This window comes from Erpetoichthys calabaricus, chromosome 1 (assembly GCF_900747795.2).
Source record: "Erpetoichthys calabaricus chromosome 1, fErpCal1.3, whole genome shotgun sequence".
NCBI classification, from domain to species: domain Eukaryota; kingdom Metazoa; phylum Chordata; class Cladistia; order Polypteriformes; family Polypteridae; genus Erpetoichthys; species Erpetoichthys calabaricus.
This window is the reverse complement of record NC_041394.2, coordinates 290,727,601-290,742,935: the sequence shown is the minus strand read 5'-3', so window position 1 is coordinate 290,742,935 and position 15,335 is coordinate 290,727,601. Positions and strand designations below refer to the sequence as shown.

At 39.6% G+C, this 15,335-nt stretch overlaps 1 protein-coding gene across 1 annotated transcript in view; it reads left to right on the top strand.

Annotated features, from left to right (window-relative positions):
* Positions 1–15,335, top strand: part of gnptab (N-acetylglucosamine-1-phosphate transferase subunits alpha and beta) — a 123,056-nt gene that overhangs the window by 66,981 nt on the left and 40,740 nt on the right. The window contains exons 10-11 of the mRNA XM_028816454.2: positions 2,197–2,367; positions 3,635–3,758. Of these exons, the coding sequence (XP_028672287.2) occupies positions 2,197–2,367; positions 3,635–3,758 (295 nt within the window). The remainder of the gene's footprint in view (positions 1–2,196; positions 2,368–3,634; positions 3,759–15,335) is intronic.

Below are 15,335 nucleotides of genomic sequence, written 5' to 3'. Positions count from 1 at the left end.
GCTAAAGTGCCTAAGAGTACCAGGCATCGAAGTATTGGTAGTAAATCCTTACACTTGGAAAAAGGGAACTGTGTACCAGTAATATTCTGAGCTGACTTCCCTGTCACCGGTTATGTTTGGTGACCCTGAGATAAGCAACTGTCATTCCAGGTGTTTTGAAGCCAGTAAGTATATACAGTACTGTATACCTCAAGGCTTTCTTCAAATGTTTTTAATAAATAAAGGCATTGGGGAGCGATTTTGACGACAGCCAAGATGTTTTATGCTCACTCCTTTTTTCTGTGACTGAAGTAAACATACTCCTGTTTATTATGGAGTTGCTGTGGAGTCAACATCACTAATGACTTAAACACTTAGTAGGTAATAGCACATGCACATTACTCTGATCAAGCTGATCAAGGCAGGCCTTCAGGACAAATGTAAATAACACTTGAATCATTAAAGCTTAGTGTACTAGTTTCCAAAGTAATTTGAATGCTTGTAAATACAATAACTCTTTGCACTCGAAGGAAACAGTATGTAAGGGAATCTTTGCTGAACCTTTCTGCAGCAGCACACAATTGGTGTACTAATATGCTGCAAAACTGATGCAAAGATTTTTTTTTTTTTTTTTTGGAAAGAAAGATTACTTTATTTTGCTTTGTTGCAAAGGAGCAGCATCATATTACCAAACTCCTAACATATTTTAGGTTGTTTGTCTGAAATCTATAAAAACAAAATTAAATAAATATATATATTATGCAGTGTGGAAACTGCAGGAACATAGTATATATCACAGCAACTTGCTTATTTTCCAAATCATCTCTCAGCAGTTTGAGATCCAGGAAATGCAATTTACGTGAAGCTAGAAAAATCATTGTTGCTGGTTTAAGAAATTAGACTTTTCCATTCTATCTTTAATGAGCATGCATTGAATACTTCATCCAAAAAAAAAGAAAACACCTTGTGTTTAGAGGCAATATTATTTTACCTTGAGAGCCTTGGACTTAAGTGATTCATCAGGTTTGTTTGTAAACTGAACAAATGTGTATACTGCATGAGGAATGTCATGCTTTCAGTAAAATATCACTTATGGCATAGGCCAGTGCAGCCTTAATGTTTCTTAACTGCTGAAAGTGTTGTGAATTTTGTTTCTAATATAGTTACTTGAAACTCATACTGTACTCTGATATACATAATTTAGTAGACAATAGTTAATCATTTGTTGGTTACAGAACTTAGGTTTTTTATCTGCACTAAATATTGAGAGCGCTAAATAAAATGTAGTTATTCATTACTTGAAACTGCAATTCTTCTGTAATGTTTTAGATGCAAATGTTTGTATCTCAGCCAGTATTTACTACTACTTCTTGAAGTGGTGTGTGCTAAAGATTGGAGGCTTGGTGTTTATACTACATACGTGATTATTTTAAAATTTTGGTACTTACAAAAATGATAAATATAGGATAGATGTAACACATGAGCACTAGTCTTTTTTCCACTTTTTTTCCTAACATCTGCAATAAATGTATTTGTGTTATTGAAGTGAAGTTGGTAGAAGTGGCTCCACACTCACTATGTAAAGTGTTTTGAGTAGTGAGAATGGCACAATATAAGTGTAGAAAATTATTATTAATATCCTTTATATGATGAGTGGTGGGAAAATGCACCCTCATTTTTAAATACTCTCCTACTTTATACTACTTTAAGCTGTATGGTCTTTGGTCCAATTTGGTTGCAAGTTTCTAGTTAACTATTTCCTACATTTAAAAGAAAGAAAACATGTAAAGGAATTCTGAAAATAATTATTCACTCAACAATATGGTAGTGAATTCACTTCATTATATTGAATTATTTGTGTGTTAAATATATTGTGATCATTATAACTCCCAGGAAAATTTTAAGTATGTTTTTTTTTTTATAGCAATACTGTACAGAGTTTTACAATATATGTTGCAAAATTGAGGCTTTTTTAAAAAAACTTTTGAAAATATGCTTTGATTGTACGTTTTATGGCATGGCTTGGTGAAGTTACTTTGTCTTGGCAGTCTAGACATTGTTATGTTAATAATTTGCAACATCCAACAAATTGGTGGTCTCTAAAGTAGTGGTGTAAAGCAATGGTGTTTTTTTGTTTTGTTTTTTTTTTTTTTTTTTTATAAATGTACCTGAATTGTCTGTGTTTTAACTTTTAAATCTGTTTTAAAACTTTTTCAGGATATTTTCCTTAATGGAAGCCATTTACCTACTTTCAGTTCTCCAGCAATTGAAAGCCACCTTCATCAGATTCCGGGTCTTTCCAGAAAGTTTATTTATCTGAACGATGATGTTATGTTTGGCAAAGATGTTTGGCCAGATGACTTTTACAGTCATTCTAAAGGACAAAAGGTAGGTTTCTATAGCATTCTCAAGATTCTAACATTAAAAATTAAAGGACAAGTCCAGTATTGTTCAGGATGAAGTTATTTCTTTATAGTCATGGTATTTAATAATTTCCCACATAAAATTGCATTCTAAAGTGAAACAAAAAAAAATATCCTTGTCTGTTCTTGCAGCTTTCAATGGGACTAATGGGTACAAGAGCTCATGAGTGACTGAAAAAGCCTTAAAATGTACTGAATATGTCAATTTTTCAAGTCAAAAATGCTATCTAGCATTGATCTGTGTCTTGATTGTAAACATTTTGTAAAACAGAGTATCCGTGTTGTTTTAAGAAGGAAGAAGAAGCGCACAAAGCAAAACATATAAAAGAGGACTATGCCCTTTATTCTACTATTCACCCTGTGTCAGAGGTAACTTGTATGCAACTTTCTTCCCCCGACTCTTTGCCAGTGGCTATGCATCAGGACCACAATATCAGTTGCCATTTATCTACCTTAACTTGCAAACTGTACTAGTAATCTGTCATTCAAGGTACAGCTGTTAGATCATGTAAAGAAGGTAATAGTTTACAGGCTCAGCAACTGTTGTGTCAGCGCTGCAACCACCACCAGAGTGGAAGTATTCAGTATGTTGTGAGGCTTTTTCATTCACCTATGGACTCGTGTACCCTAAAGCCCCATTGTAAGCTTCAAGAACAAACAAGTATTTAAAAAAAATTATTATAAAACTCTTCACCTTAGAACACAATTTTATGTGGCAAATTAATATATACCATTGTTGTGAAGAAATTACTTTGACTTGGAAAAATAGCAAACATATCCTTTGAAGAAGGAACTGCTAATACCTCTTAAGGAGGAAAGTAGTTTGGAATGGCAAGCTTATTGTAATAATGCAACGTCTGCCCCTCAATTTGTTATTTCACAGCCTTAAAATAAGCTACATAAGGGAAAAAGCCAAACATCTGTAATATTTTAGTTAATGTAATCTTCACAGATCTGTATAGGGTAAGAGTTTTTTTATTAGTGCTTCTGTTATACCTATACGGTAGTAGTAAAAAGTTTCATCATAATTCTTTGAGAGGATTTTTGGAACAAAAATAGAAAATGGTATGGCTGTGATATTTGCATGCTATTTTTGTATTTTTTAAATATATTTTGTGGATCAGAATTAAAAGCATACATTTTAAGTCTTTCAGAATTTTAAGTGCAGTGTTTTAGATATAATCCCTTGTGTTGAGATTTGATCTGAATAATTCTAATTGTTTCATCTTAAGGTTTATTTAACTTGGCCAGTGCCAAACTGTGCGGAGGGGTGTCCTGGATCCTGGATAAAAGATGGCTATTGTGATAAAGCTTGCAATAACTCTGCCTGTGACTGGGATGGAGGAGATTGTTTAGGTAAAAGGGAAATTACATTTTAATATGTTAAACCTGTATTTCTGACATTATACCATCTATTTAATGTTCACCTGGCGAGCAATGAAAAAGATGGCACTAAAATATTTTTAGGGCCATAATTTTTGCAGTGTTTCTTAGATTTTTGCTGCATATTTGGGAATGAGCAGGTGACTGGAGAAAAAAAAGTTTGCGTTGTTGCGTTGAATGATTACATTCATTCTTATATGGGGAGTAATTATACTGGCCTTTGTTTTATTTAAATTAGAAGTTAAGTTCAATTTTGAAGCTGAACATATTTTTCACAATTCACTAACTTAATTTGCTCCAGACACTTGATTTCATAATTGAATTGGTGTTTAGTAATTGCAGGCTTTCTCCAAATTATGAACAGCACTTTATGAAAATATTGGGATGCAAAGAAATTCTTTAATACTCTGTTTTATGAACCATAATGAAGATGATTTGTGAGTATACTTGGAGCAATTTAGTTGTTTCCAATGTAGATGCTGTTTTATTGGTATCCACTGGGTTTTCCTTTTCTTGCCTCTTATATCCATGCTAATCCCATGTATTTTTCATCTTTTTCTTCTGTATCATCTTGTGATACTCCGTGTAGTGACAAGGTTGGCACCAGACCACACTTTGGGTGTCATGTAGTTTAGGACTAACTGGGATCAGACTTGAGAGGTGATGTCAGAGCCTGGTTGTAGTTGTAGTCTGGAAGTGGAGTCTGTGGAAGAACTGGATGTAGGATTAGAATAGCTTCCTTGATTGTGTGTGTGACACAAACCTTCCGCCATACCCCCAAAACCCTCCCAAGCCCAGACCATTTGGGTTGGGTGGTTGAAACAGAGAGTTTGTGAACCCAGGAAAGGGCATCTGCTTTGGTTTGGAGGGAACCCCGGTGGTAAACGACAGTAAACTGATAAGGCTGGAGGTTCAAGAATCACCTTGTGACTCACAGGTTGGATTTCTTATGCACGGCCATCCACTGTATGCCAGCATGTTCCATGACCAAGGTGCCTAAGAGGTAATACCTCAGTTGTGTAACTCCGCATCATACCTGGTCTCCCTGTCCAGCAATTTCTGGCTTAGGAAAATCATGGGGTGTTCAACGCCAGTTGATGCTTTGGTTCAACACGGCTCTAAGTCCTGTGTCCGAAGCATTGGTCTGGAGAATAAAAGCCAAAGAAAAGTATGGTGTTGTTAATATAGATGTTGACATCAGGTCACAAAATGCAGTGTCCGCCTTCTTATCCCATGCCACAATGTTAGGGGTCTGCTTCTTTGTGAGGTCGGTTAATGCCACTGCTCACTCGGTGAGGTGAGGTACGAATCAGTGGTAATAGCTCGCTAAACCCAGAAATGCTTGTACTAGATAGGGCTATTTGAGAATGGCATCAGCTCTCGAACATTGTGGTCTAACCATACCCCTGCCCGCCAGGTAGCCTAAGTATTTGGCCTCAGTTAGCCCAAAGAAGCACTTTTTTGGGTTAATCTGGAGACGGGTTTCACTAAGTATATGGAGCATGGCTTTGACCTGCTGTACATTTTCCTTCCATGTGCCGGAATAGATGACCATGTCATTGAGGTAGGCATTGTAGGGCCGGAGCGCTTTATCCACCAGACGTTGGAAGGTCGTGGGAGCCCCATTCAAGCCGAATGGGAGGACACAATTACTATCAGTGTCTACTAAGGGTGCTGAACAGTCTTTACTTTTGCGGAGTCCACTAAAAGAATTTGCCAATGCCCCTTTGTCATGTCAAGAGAGGTCAAATATTGTGCTTTACCGAGCTGTGACATTGGGTAAGCATCGAGTTGGGATACTAAGTCATTGGAAAACCTCCAACTTCCATTAGGCTTAGAGACCAAGACAGTACAGCTGGACCAGGTACTATGACTTTCTTCGAACACTCCTAGTACCAGCATATGCATGATCTCAAGTTCTACTTCAGCTGTTTTTGCCTCAGGAAGACTGTAGGGGTGTTCTCTGAGGACTACCCCAGGTTCTGTCACAGTATCATATTCAACCAGAGAGGTCTGTCCTGGCTTCTCACTCGCCACTTCTGGGATGGACAGGATGACTGCTTCAAGCACCTGTTGCTGATGATTGGTCAAATTGGAGCCAAATTTAAGGACATTTTTCTGAGCAAAGAGAGAGCAGGGCTAACTGGAGGAAGGATCTAGGTACCTGTCCTTCCACAGTTTCAGCAGACTGATGCGGTAGACCCGCTTGCTCGGCTGACAATTAGGTTGTTTCACCAAATAGTTTGAAAAGTCCTTAGACGAGATCCTGTCGCTGGAAGCGTCATGGGACAAGCAGCAGTGACCGCACCTCTCCCTTGTGTTCTGTTACCTGGTAAAGAAGGTCATTGTTGATTACAAAGTGCGGCCCTTGTGGCATGGGATGATATGTAAGTTGGCTGTGTACCAGGACGACTGCATTTTTGGCAAACTTTAAAGAATCATCATTCCATTTCTCCTATTTAAAGGATGCCTTCTTTTACCTAAATTGAAAATGTAAAGTAGAAAGAGAGTCATGGCTAACCTCAAGGAGTGTGGTTTCGAGTCATGGTGATCGTTGATGATGTTTCTGCTTGCAGCGCTGCAGTTTCTGCCACATCACTCTGGACGGCATCCTGACCCAGTGAAGCCTGTTATAAACACAGCATGGAGGCAGTCTGGAATGGGACTTCACCGTACACTACTAGACCCAGCTTAGGTATAGGAGTGGGTAAAGTGTTACTGCTTTTAATTTTAGACTAGTCCCACCCCAGGATCACCGGATAGAGAGGTTTAGGAAGGACTGCCACGGAGAGTTTTTGTAGTGATTCTCCTGAATTGATCCTGCAGGATGTGTTTCCGTACCATCGGATTTCACCATGGATATGGGTTATACTGGTCTTTTCCTTCCTGGTGTAGCTCCCTGAATCGTACAAAGCTGTGACTCGGTGCCCATTTCCAGTACTACCCGTTAGGGAATCCATTCCCGGGCTCCCGGTAATGAAACTGCTGGAATTCCTGGCTGAATGGGAATGGCCAAGCTTGCATATATAACGCATAAAAATCGATCAAGAAATAACAGAGTTATAGTTGAAAATAATTAAGTGTCACAATTTTTTGGCCCACGTTGTAGTGTGTTGCTCATTAATTCAGTCAACAACAGACCAGCAGCAGTCAGTCTTCCGGCTCCCACTAAGACTGAGCACAGTGGACTGGGAGGTGTCTACACTCTGCAGCTCGCGAATGCCGGGTCGGGGCAGAGTTCATTGACGTCTGTGCTGTTGACAGCTTTGAACAGCAACTTGAAATTGCAGTGTGTCAGTCTGTTGCATCTGCATTATCTGTGCCAAGAAACTTGCCATCACAGAATGATGACAAGAAACTGGATGCATCAGTAAAAGCTGAAATGGCAGTGTTTCAGAGCAACAGCAAGCACGGGCGTTGTTTAGAACAAGGGTATCAGTATCTGATGACTGTGCCGCCTGCTTCAGTGGAGGCAGAGCGTGCTTTCTCAGCGGCTGGTGTACTCTGCACAAAGGTGTGCTCTCACCTGGACTACCGCACGCTCGACACGTTGTGCTTTCTACACTCTTATTACTGCAACTAACTAGATACATGTGCTTATATGACAGCATGAACTCCTTGTAGTTAAGGTTAGTCTTTCATTGGTGTCAACATATTGCAGTAGTTTTATTAAAAGTAAGTGTCGCTCGTTCTAAAACCGTTCACATATGAGATGCCCATGCACTGTGTCATTCCCGAATTCCCGGGAATGGATTCCCTACTACCCGTGTAGAAGGAACTGACAATGGGTTAAAGAGGGCACAATACCTTTCTCCTTGGGCCCAGGTGCAATTCATCAGCCCGCTGAGAATCTGAAAGGAGGGAATGGTGGACCCTACCTCCCCACATCTGAAACAGTGTGGGGGAGCCATGTGCTTCTTCTTTGGACTGGCAGCGGGCTCTGTGTTGCACCAGGTGGGCTCTGATGTAGCCACATGTCCCTGTTGGATTTGGCGGGTGGACTTTTACCACCTCTCTGATTGGGATGCCATCCAGTGCCTCTCAATGACATCAATAAGTGCTTCCGTGTTTTTGTACAGCTGCCTTCAGACAGGCTGGGCGAGGAAGTTGGGTAAGGCATTTATCAAGGCATAGCAGGCAAGCTGTTCGACTACCTTCTGGGCATCATTGACATCCGGCTGTAGCCAGTACCCAGTCTTCCCCAGATGTCAAATGCTTGGGCGCGGGCCGAGCTCTCAGGATCGAATTTCCACTTGCGCCAGAGCCTCGCCTGCTAGTCCATTGACACGCTGTACCTCCTAGGTATCTCAGCCTTTAGCTTGCCATAATTGGCAGCATCTTGCTCATAATAAGCCCGCTGCGCTTTGCCGTTCAAGTTCAGTGCCACGATCTCTGGCCACTCTGAACGAGTGCAGTGGTGTCTGGTGGTGGTGTATTCAAATACTAGAAAATAGGTTTCAGTGACATACATTTTCAAGCAAGGATTATAATACCTGGGACAGAGCCCGAGTCTGATCCTTGGTGACAGCTACACGTGCCTTTGCCCGAGCCTCTGCCTCATTGAGCTGCATCCTGTATTCTCCCATCTGGAGCTTGAGCCGTTGAAGCTCCAAAACACCTCTGTCGGGACTTGGGAAAGGTCTTGCTGCTCCAACATTTCAGCAATGATCCTGCTGACTGTGTCACTGTAATGAGAGACAGAGATATAAAAAAGGTTTGGGGATCCACCCCGTATACTTGACACTACAGGGAGAAAAAGAATCTCAAAGAAAGTAGTCCTAAAGACTGTGTCCAAAATGGGACTGTCGGGGATCTGAAGAGTTTGGGTTTTTATCAAGGAAGGGGAGGAAGAGGCATGTCTACTGCATTGCTGGAAGTGATGTCAGTGCCTGGTTTAGTTGTGGTCTGGAAGAGGAGTCTGTGGAGAAACTGGATGTAGAATTACATCCAGGGATATGCTGGGGAAGGAGAAAAAGCATTAGTCCATCTAGTCAACCCATGTCTCAGCATTCAACATTCAGTTAAGCCCATTGACTGCCTCCTATGCGCACATGTGTCACAATATAAATATATACACACACACACAACCCTAGTTCCATAAAAGTTGGGACACTGTAAAATGTAAATGGCAACAGAATGCATTGATATGTACATCTCATAAACCCATATTTTATTCACAGTAGAATGTAGTAAACATATCAGATGTTGAGTGAGACATATTACTGTTTCATGAAAAATATTGGCTAATTTGAATTTTTAGCAGCAACACATCTAAAACAGTTGGGACAGAGCCACAAAAGGATAGAAAAGTAAGAAGTAGCTAAAAAGAAACAGCTGGAGAAACATTTTGCAGCTAGTTAGGTTAATTGGCAACAGGTCAGATTGGGTATAAAAAAAGAGCATCTCAGAGAGGCAGTGGTTCACCAATGTGCAAAAAACTGCTTCTACAAATTGTAGAACAATTTCAGAATAATGTTCCTCAAGGTGCAATTGCGAAGACTTTGAATATCCTATCATCTACAGTACATAATATCATTGAAAACATTCTGAGAATCTGGAGAAATAGGTGTTCGCAAGGGACAAGGCTGAAAATCAACATGACCAAAACAGGTGCCTGTGATCTTCAGGCGGCACTGAATGAAAAACAGGCATGATTGTGTTATGAAAATCACAGCATGGGCCCTGGAACACTTCCAGAAGTCATTGTCTATGAACACAGTTCACTGTGCCATCCACAAATGCAGTTTAAAGCCTCTATCATGCAAAGAAGAAACCATATGTTAACATGATCCAGAAACTCTGCCGTCTTCTTTGGGCCAAAGCTAATTTAAAATGGACTCAGGCAAAGTGGAAAACTATTCTGTGCTCAGGCAAATCGAAATTTGAAATTATTTTTGGAAAACATGGACGGCCGCGTCCTCTGGACTAAAGATGAGACGGACTATCTAGTTTGTTATCATGCTCAGTTTAAAAGCATGCATCTCTGATGATATGGGGTTGGCTTAGTAACTATGGAATTGGCAGCCTGCACATCTGGAAAGGCACCATCAATGCTGAAAGGTATGTATAGTTCTAGAGCAACGTATGCACCCATCTAGATGATGTCTTTTTCAGGCAAGGCCTTGCATATTTCATCAATCAATGCAAAACTGCATACTGCATCTATTACAACAGCATAGCTTCATAGTAGAAGAGTCTGGGTGCTGAACTGGCGTGCCTGCAGTCCAGACCCTTCACCAACTGAAAATATTTGGCGCATCATGAAACGAAAAATACGAGGACCCGCCTGTTGATCGTCTAAAATCCTATATCAGACAAGAATGGGACAACATTCCTCTTCCAAAAGTCTAGCAACTAGTCTCCTCAGTTCCCAGACATTTATGGACTGTTGTTAAAAGAAGAGGAAATGCTATGCAGTGGTAAACTTGACCCTGTCCCAACTTTTTTGAGTCGTGTTGCTGCCATCAAATTCAAAGTGACACTATTTTCTTAAAATTGTAGTTTAAACATTTGATGTTTTTTTGTATTCTGCTGTGAATAAAATATGGGTTTATAAGATGCATAATTATTGCATGCTGTTTTTATTTACATTTTGCACAGCATCCCATCTTATTTTGGAATTGGGGTTATATACACCATATACTGTGTACAGAAAAAAGAAAATATATACAAATATGTCACAGGCCACTCTTCTTGATGTACTATATGAATCAGCTGCACCAAACTCGCTCTTCCCATGACTGAGTCAAAAAACCACCCCTATAGGCAGGAAGTGCCTGTTAATCCAGGAAACAAAACTCTTAACCAATCCTGCATCACGGTGCTGTTTCACCAATAGCAGCTGACGCTGGTGCAATCTCCATACATGTTACGCTCAATTACAGTAAGGCCTGTAATAAAATGTATTGTGGCCTCAAGTACACATGAGCACCCTTGATGTACACCAAATGGACAAGCTGATATGCTGTCTGGAAAGTAAGATACTTTCCTGTAGTTTTAGCTCGGGATCCCCTTCTTGTAACTACTGCATGCATGTATGAACTAAAGTAAACCAAATGCTCCACACTTCTTACTTTGTTAGCAGCAGATGGCTATTGAGATGCTTGCCTTTTTGACTGGGCATGCGCGCCATCCAGCAGGCCCATTCTGGATGCACGCTGACCCTGCCACTTGCGTACATAGCACAGTCCTCCTAAAGCTAAAGTAAAAATCTTCATGGAAGTGCACACCCACACTTCAACGGTTTAAAAAGGTAGCTGCTTTTTTCCTTTTTTAATATGTGTAAGTTGTTTTTACACTACTTTTGAAGCTTTTCTTTAGTGCCTGCCGGGCAAATTACTGCACATTTTTGTGTGTAAAGACCTCTCATTTCTGGCAATAATACAGTGGCCTCTAAAAGAGAAATTGCAAAGGGTCCCAAATTCCCAAGAAAAAATCTGCCTAAACACTTTAAATCTTAGGCTTACATTTTTAACAAGAACCACTGGAGAACACAGATAAATGATCATATACTGTATGTAGTTCATTACAAATGTAGGTGTGTTTTATGGATCTCTGTTTCACCTTACAGCCGAGATGCAAGAACTGTGAAGAGATCTATATAGTTAATGTACGAAATTCATAAATTGGTGAAAGTCCACATTAGTTAACTTTCACTTTTGCCGTTTGTTGTTTGGACATGTTGAAAGACTATTTTTCAACAAATAACCCAAACACGCTTGCTGCAATAAACCAAATAATGCAGTTTATGTATAGCATACAGATAATAGAAGATGGATCTATGTGAATATTTATATAGATAAAATGCCCTTCTAGTTGGGTATATTGCTGGACTTACCTGTTCTTAATAGTTAATAACAGTGTATTACTGAGAATATTATTAAAAGCAAGAAAAAAAAAATAATTTCTGCTGTTTTCTACCAATCAAAGTATATTCTGCCATTAACTAACCAATGAGGTACATTTTGGAGAGTGGTGAGGGAAACAAGAAAAAGGAAGATAGCATAGGGGAATGGAACTACGGAGTAGAGAGTTAGAAGCAGCGGCTTAGGAAAAGGTGGAGCAAGGAAAGCATGCAGTAAAACTGCGATAGAGCTTACAAGAGGATTTTAGGTTAATGAGAAGCGTGAGGAGGCATTAATCAGGTTGATTCACTGGAACGCAAGTGTGAAGAAAGCTCTGTTTTAGGGAAAAAGTTGTTGAGGACTGAAGCAATCGTAGTTGGTTGTTGCTTTGAATTTTGCCAGCTGAAATAAATGAATAATGGGGACACTGAATTTATCAAGCACAAAAACGAAGATAACAGCACTTCAGGGTTGCATTGTGAGGATCCTGTGTTTTATTGAGAATATCATCATTGGAGCAGCACTATATAAATGAACTTCAAATCCCAGTAGTCTGTTTAGTTCTTCACCATTGGGCAGCTTTGGAGTTGCTTCTAGCTTTGTTTAAACTTTTTGTCTTATTTAGAAAAGGGCACCTATCTTATGAATAAGGATCTTTCAAATAATGTGAACAAGAAGGATAAGATCTTTAACTAGTTATTACATTATTCTAGTATCTAAAATCTGGTGAGGATGTCGATTTGCTTTCAGCCAGTCTGCACTGGTTTAACTCACAACATGCAGCTTGTGTGTTTGTACCTGTGAATCTTGTCTGAAGCTTTCTACTGCATTTAGGCAGAGAAACGTAAAACATCAAAATGTTATCCTACACATGTTACTACTTTAAGTTACAGTAATACCAATAACCAATATGCATTAGCTGGCTTTATCATAACTAAGTTGCAATTCATAGTTCTCAGAATCAAAGTAGGTATACTTATGGTTTAGTTCCTGTTGACTCCAAGCGTAGGTGATGCTTTGTTCCAATCTTTCTGTGTCTGGTTTCTCCACCACACGTGAAAGTATGTTTAGCGTGCTTTTTCTTCCTTTTTTCAGGAGCTCCTCTTCTTCTGGTTGTGGGTGGTACTACAGCTTTCTGTGAGGTTTCATACAGAGTTTGATCGCATAAAATTATGTCAGCTGGATAGTCGGTGATCATTTGACTCCTTCTTTAGCAAGATGAATGCATGGCTTTATATACGGTCTTTCTTGCTGATGTACCTTGCTTTACTTTAGCAAGATTTTGAACTTGTGCCATGCTCGTCTGTCTCATACAGATAGCCTTCCACTCTTTCAGCCCAGCACCATATGCACCAGGTTGTCCTTCTGAATAAAAGGCATTGCCTCAGCCTTTGTTACGGCTATACCCTGGGTGTTCTACTATGGAGCAAAAGTTAATGCCAGGTCAAGAGCAGGTATAGCATATAGAAAACACAGATGTACTGCTGGCAATGGATTATAAAGGAGATGATGTTTTGATGTTTTTTTTCGTGTACATAAGCCAAACCTTTTGCTTAAAAATTGCTTGCAAAGTTTTGTCCATCCAAGTTGCCATTTGTTATGGTTCTTTGTTCACCTTGAAATAGCTTAAAATTCATGATGATTAAACCAATAGTGCCACTAGAAAATTCATACACTTCTCTATTACTTTGCATCCCTTTTTAAAATTTATGTATTTGTATTGTTTTTACCAGGCTTCTTTGGAATGCTCTTTAATGTTAAATTTTTATAACTGTCTTTTAAGATTCACAAAATGAACAGATTTATATTTGCAATATTAATGAAGATCCCTTAACTGTGGTATTTTTATAAAGAAACTTTGGCAAATATTGTATTATAGTGATTGAGGCAGATGTTAGAACTTCTATAAGACAAGAATGGAATACTTGGCAAGCAATGTATTTAATTTTTTCTTAAAAAATATATTTTGAGTTCCAGTTTAGAAATAAAAATATCAAACAGAATTTAACGTAGGATTTGGTATTCAGTAAAAATAATTGTACTAGGAATCAGGACTGTAGCAATACTTACTGCCACAAAATTTTGCAATTCAAAAATACCACAGTATGCATTGTAGATATATAGATGTTCGATGAAATGAAATGGAATCTGTTTCTATAAGTGCTGACAAAACATTATGCGTTTTCAGAGGGTGCGGTCAACTTTATGCATTAATGAGGCCTAACCTATAGTTTGAGTGTTTGTGTGGCTAAGCATGGAGTCACCCAAATAATAGTGATGTCAGACAAAGTCAAAACTGGGCATGCCACATTGTCTTTAAAGTGTGCCTTCTGGCAGTATTTTGAATTTCCTGTTAAAAGAGAAAACAGCAAGAAAATAGTTCATAAGATGAAGACCTTTTGCAGGAATTACAAGAGAGTTTTGACATGTGTTACAGCTAACACTATGAATATGTTGAACCATGTAAAATGGCATCACACTGGCAAACAGCAATTGCGTAAAGGCCAAGCATCTCTAGCAGATTTTTTGCATCTCTGCTTCCACAGTCAAGTTCAAGGTTCAAAGAAGTAAAGTGTATTGGTGTTTTTATTGCGAAGGATACGAGACTGTTTTCAGTCATTGAGAACGAGGGGTTTCAGCTGCTTGTGAATACACTATTGCCAAAGTACAGCATTCCTGCATGCTTGTACTTCAGTGGCACTGTATTGCTGATCCTGTACAGCGAGGCTAAGACGGGTGTCAGAGAATGCTTGAAAGATGCACATAGCATCGCCATATCTTCAGAAAGCTGGACGTCCAGGGCGAACCAAAGATATATCATGATCACAGCCAACGCTGTTACCAGCAACTGAGAAATGGTGAGTTTTGTGCTTCAAACTCAGTCTCTTTTTGAAACGCACTCTGGATGCAACATTGCTGAAGTCGGTTATTTTGGAGTGGAAGTTTGAAAAGACTAATCGCATCCTCACTGTTGTTACTGACCAAGGCACGTAACATGGATGTAGCAGTTAGAGAGGCTGGGCTTTGCTCTTGTATCAGGGGCTTTGCACATACTCTGAATATGGCTACCCAAGCAGTCTTGGCCATACTGCATGTTAGTTATCTGCTTGGCCGAGTGAGACGAATCGCTGCTTTTTTCCACCAAAGCACCACAGCTACAGCTGTATTCACTGACAGACAGAAATTACTGGTCCTTCTGTCACATATGCTGATGGTTGATGTTATAACGCACTGGAATAGTAAACTGGAAATGCTCAATCGCTGCTTTGAACAGCAAGCAGTGACAGCAGTCCTCATAAGCACAGATATATGCCAAAATCCATGTGAAATTTGTATACTGAATGGTACACATTAGTGACACTGAGGACATCATACAACTGCTTAAAACCACCAAATCAGCCATCACAATACACTGCGATGAACATACTGTATCTCCACTGTGTCTGTCATTTTTCCCCAGGAGTATATGATTAAGCAAAGCATGGCACCAAACGAGAAAGACTCAACCACTGTGGCAAGCATAAGAACTGCAATTCTGAAAGACTTCATGGGCAGATATAGTGAGGAATGTAATTTTCTTGTGGAGAGCACCGCGATGAATGCAAGATTTAGAACTCTGCCACATCTGGAACCCAGCCAGCAAGATGCTGTGTTCAACAGGCTGAAGGAAGAAAGCAAAGCAGAAAGTCGTTTTACAGTGCAGCCA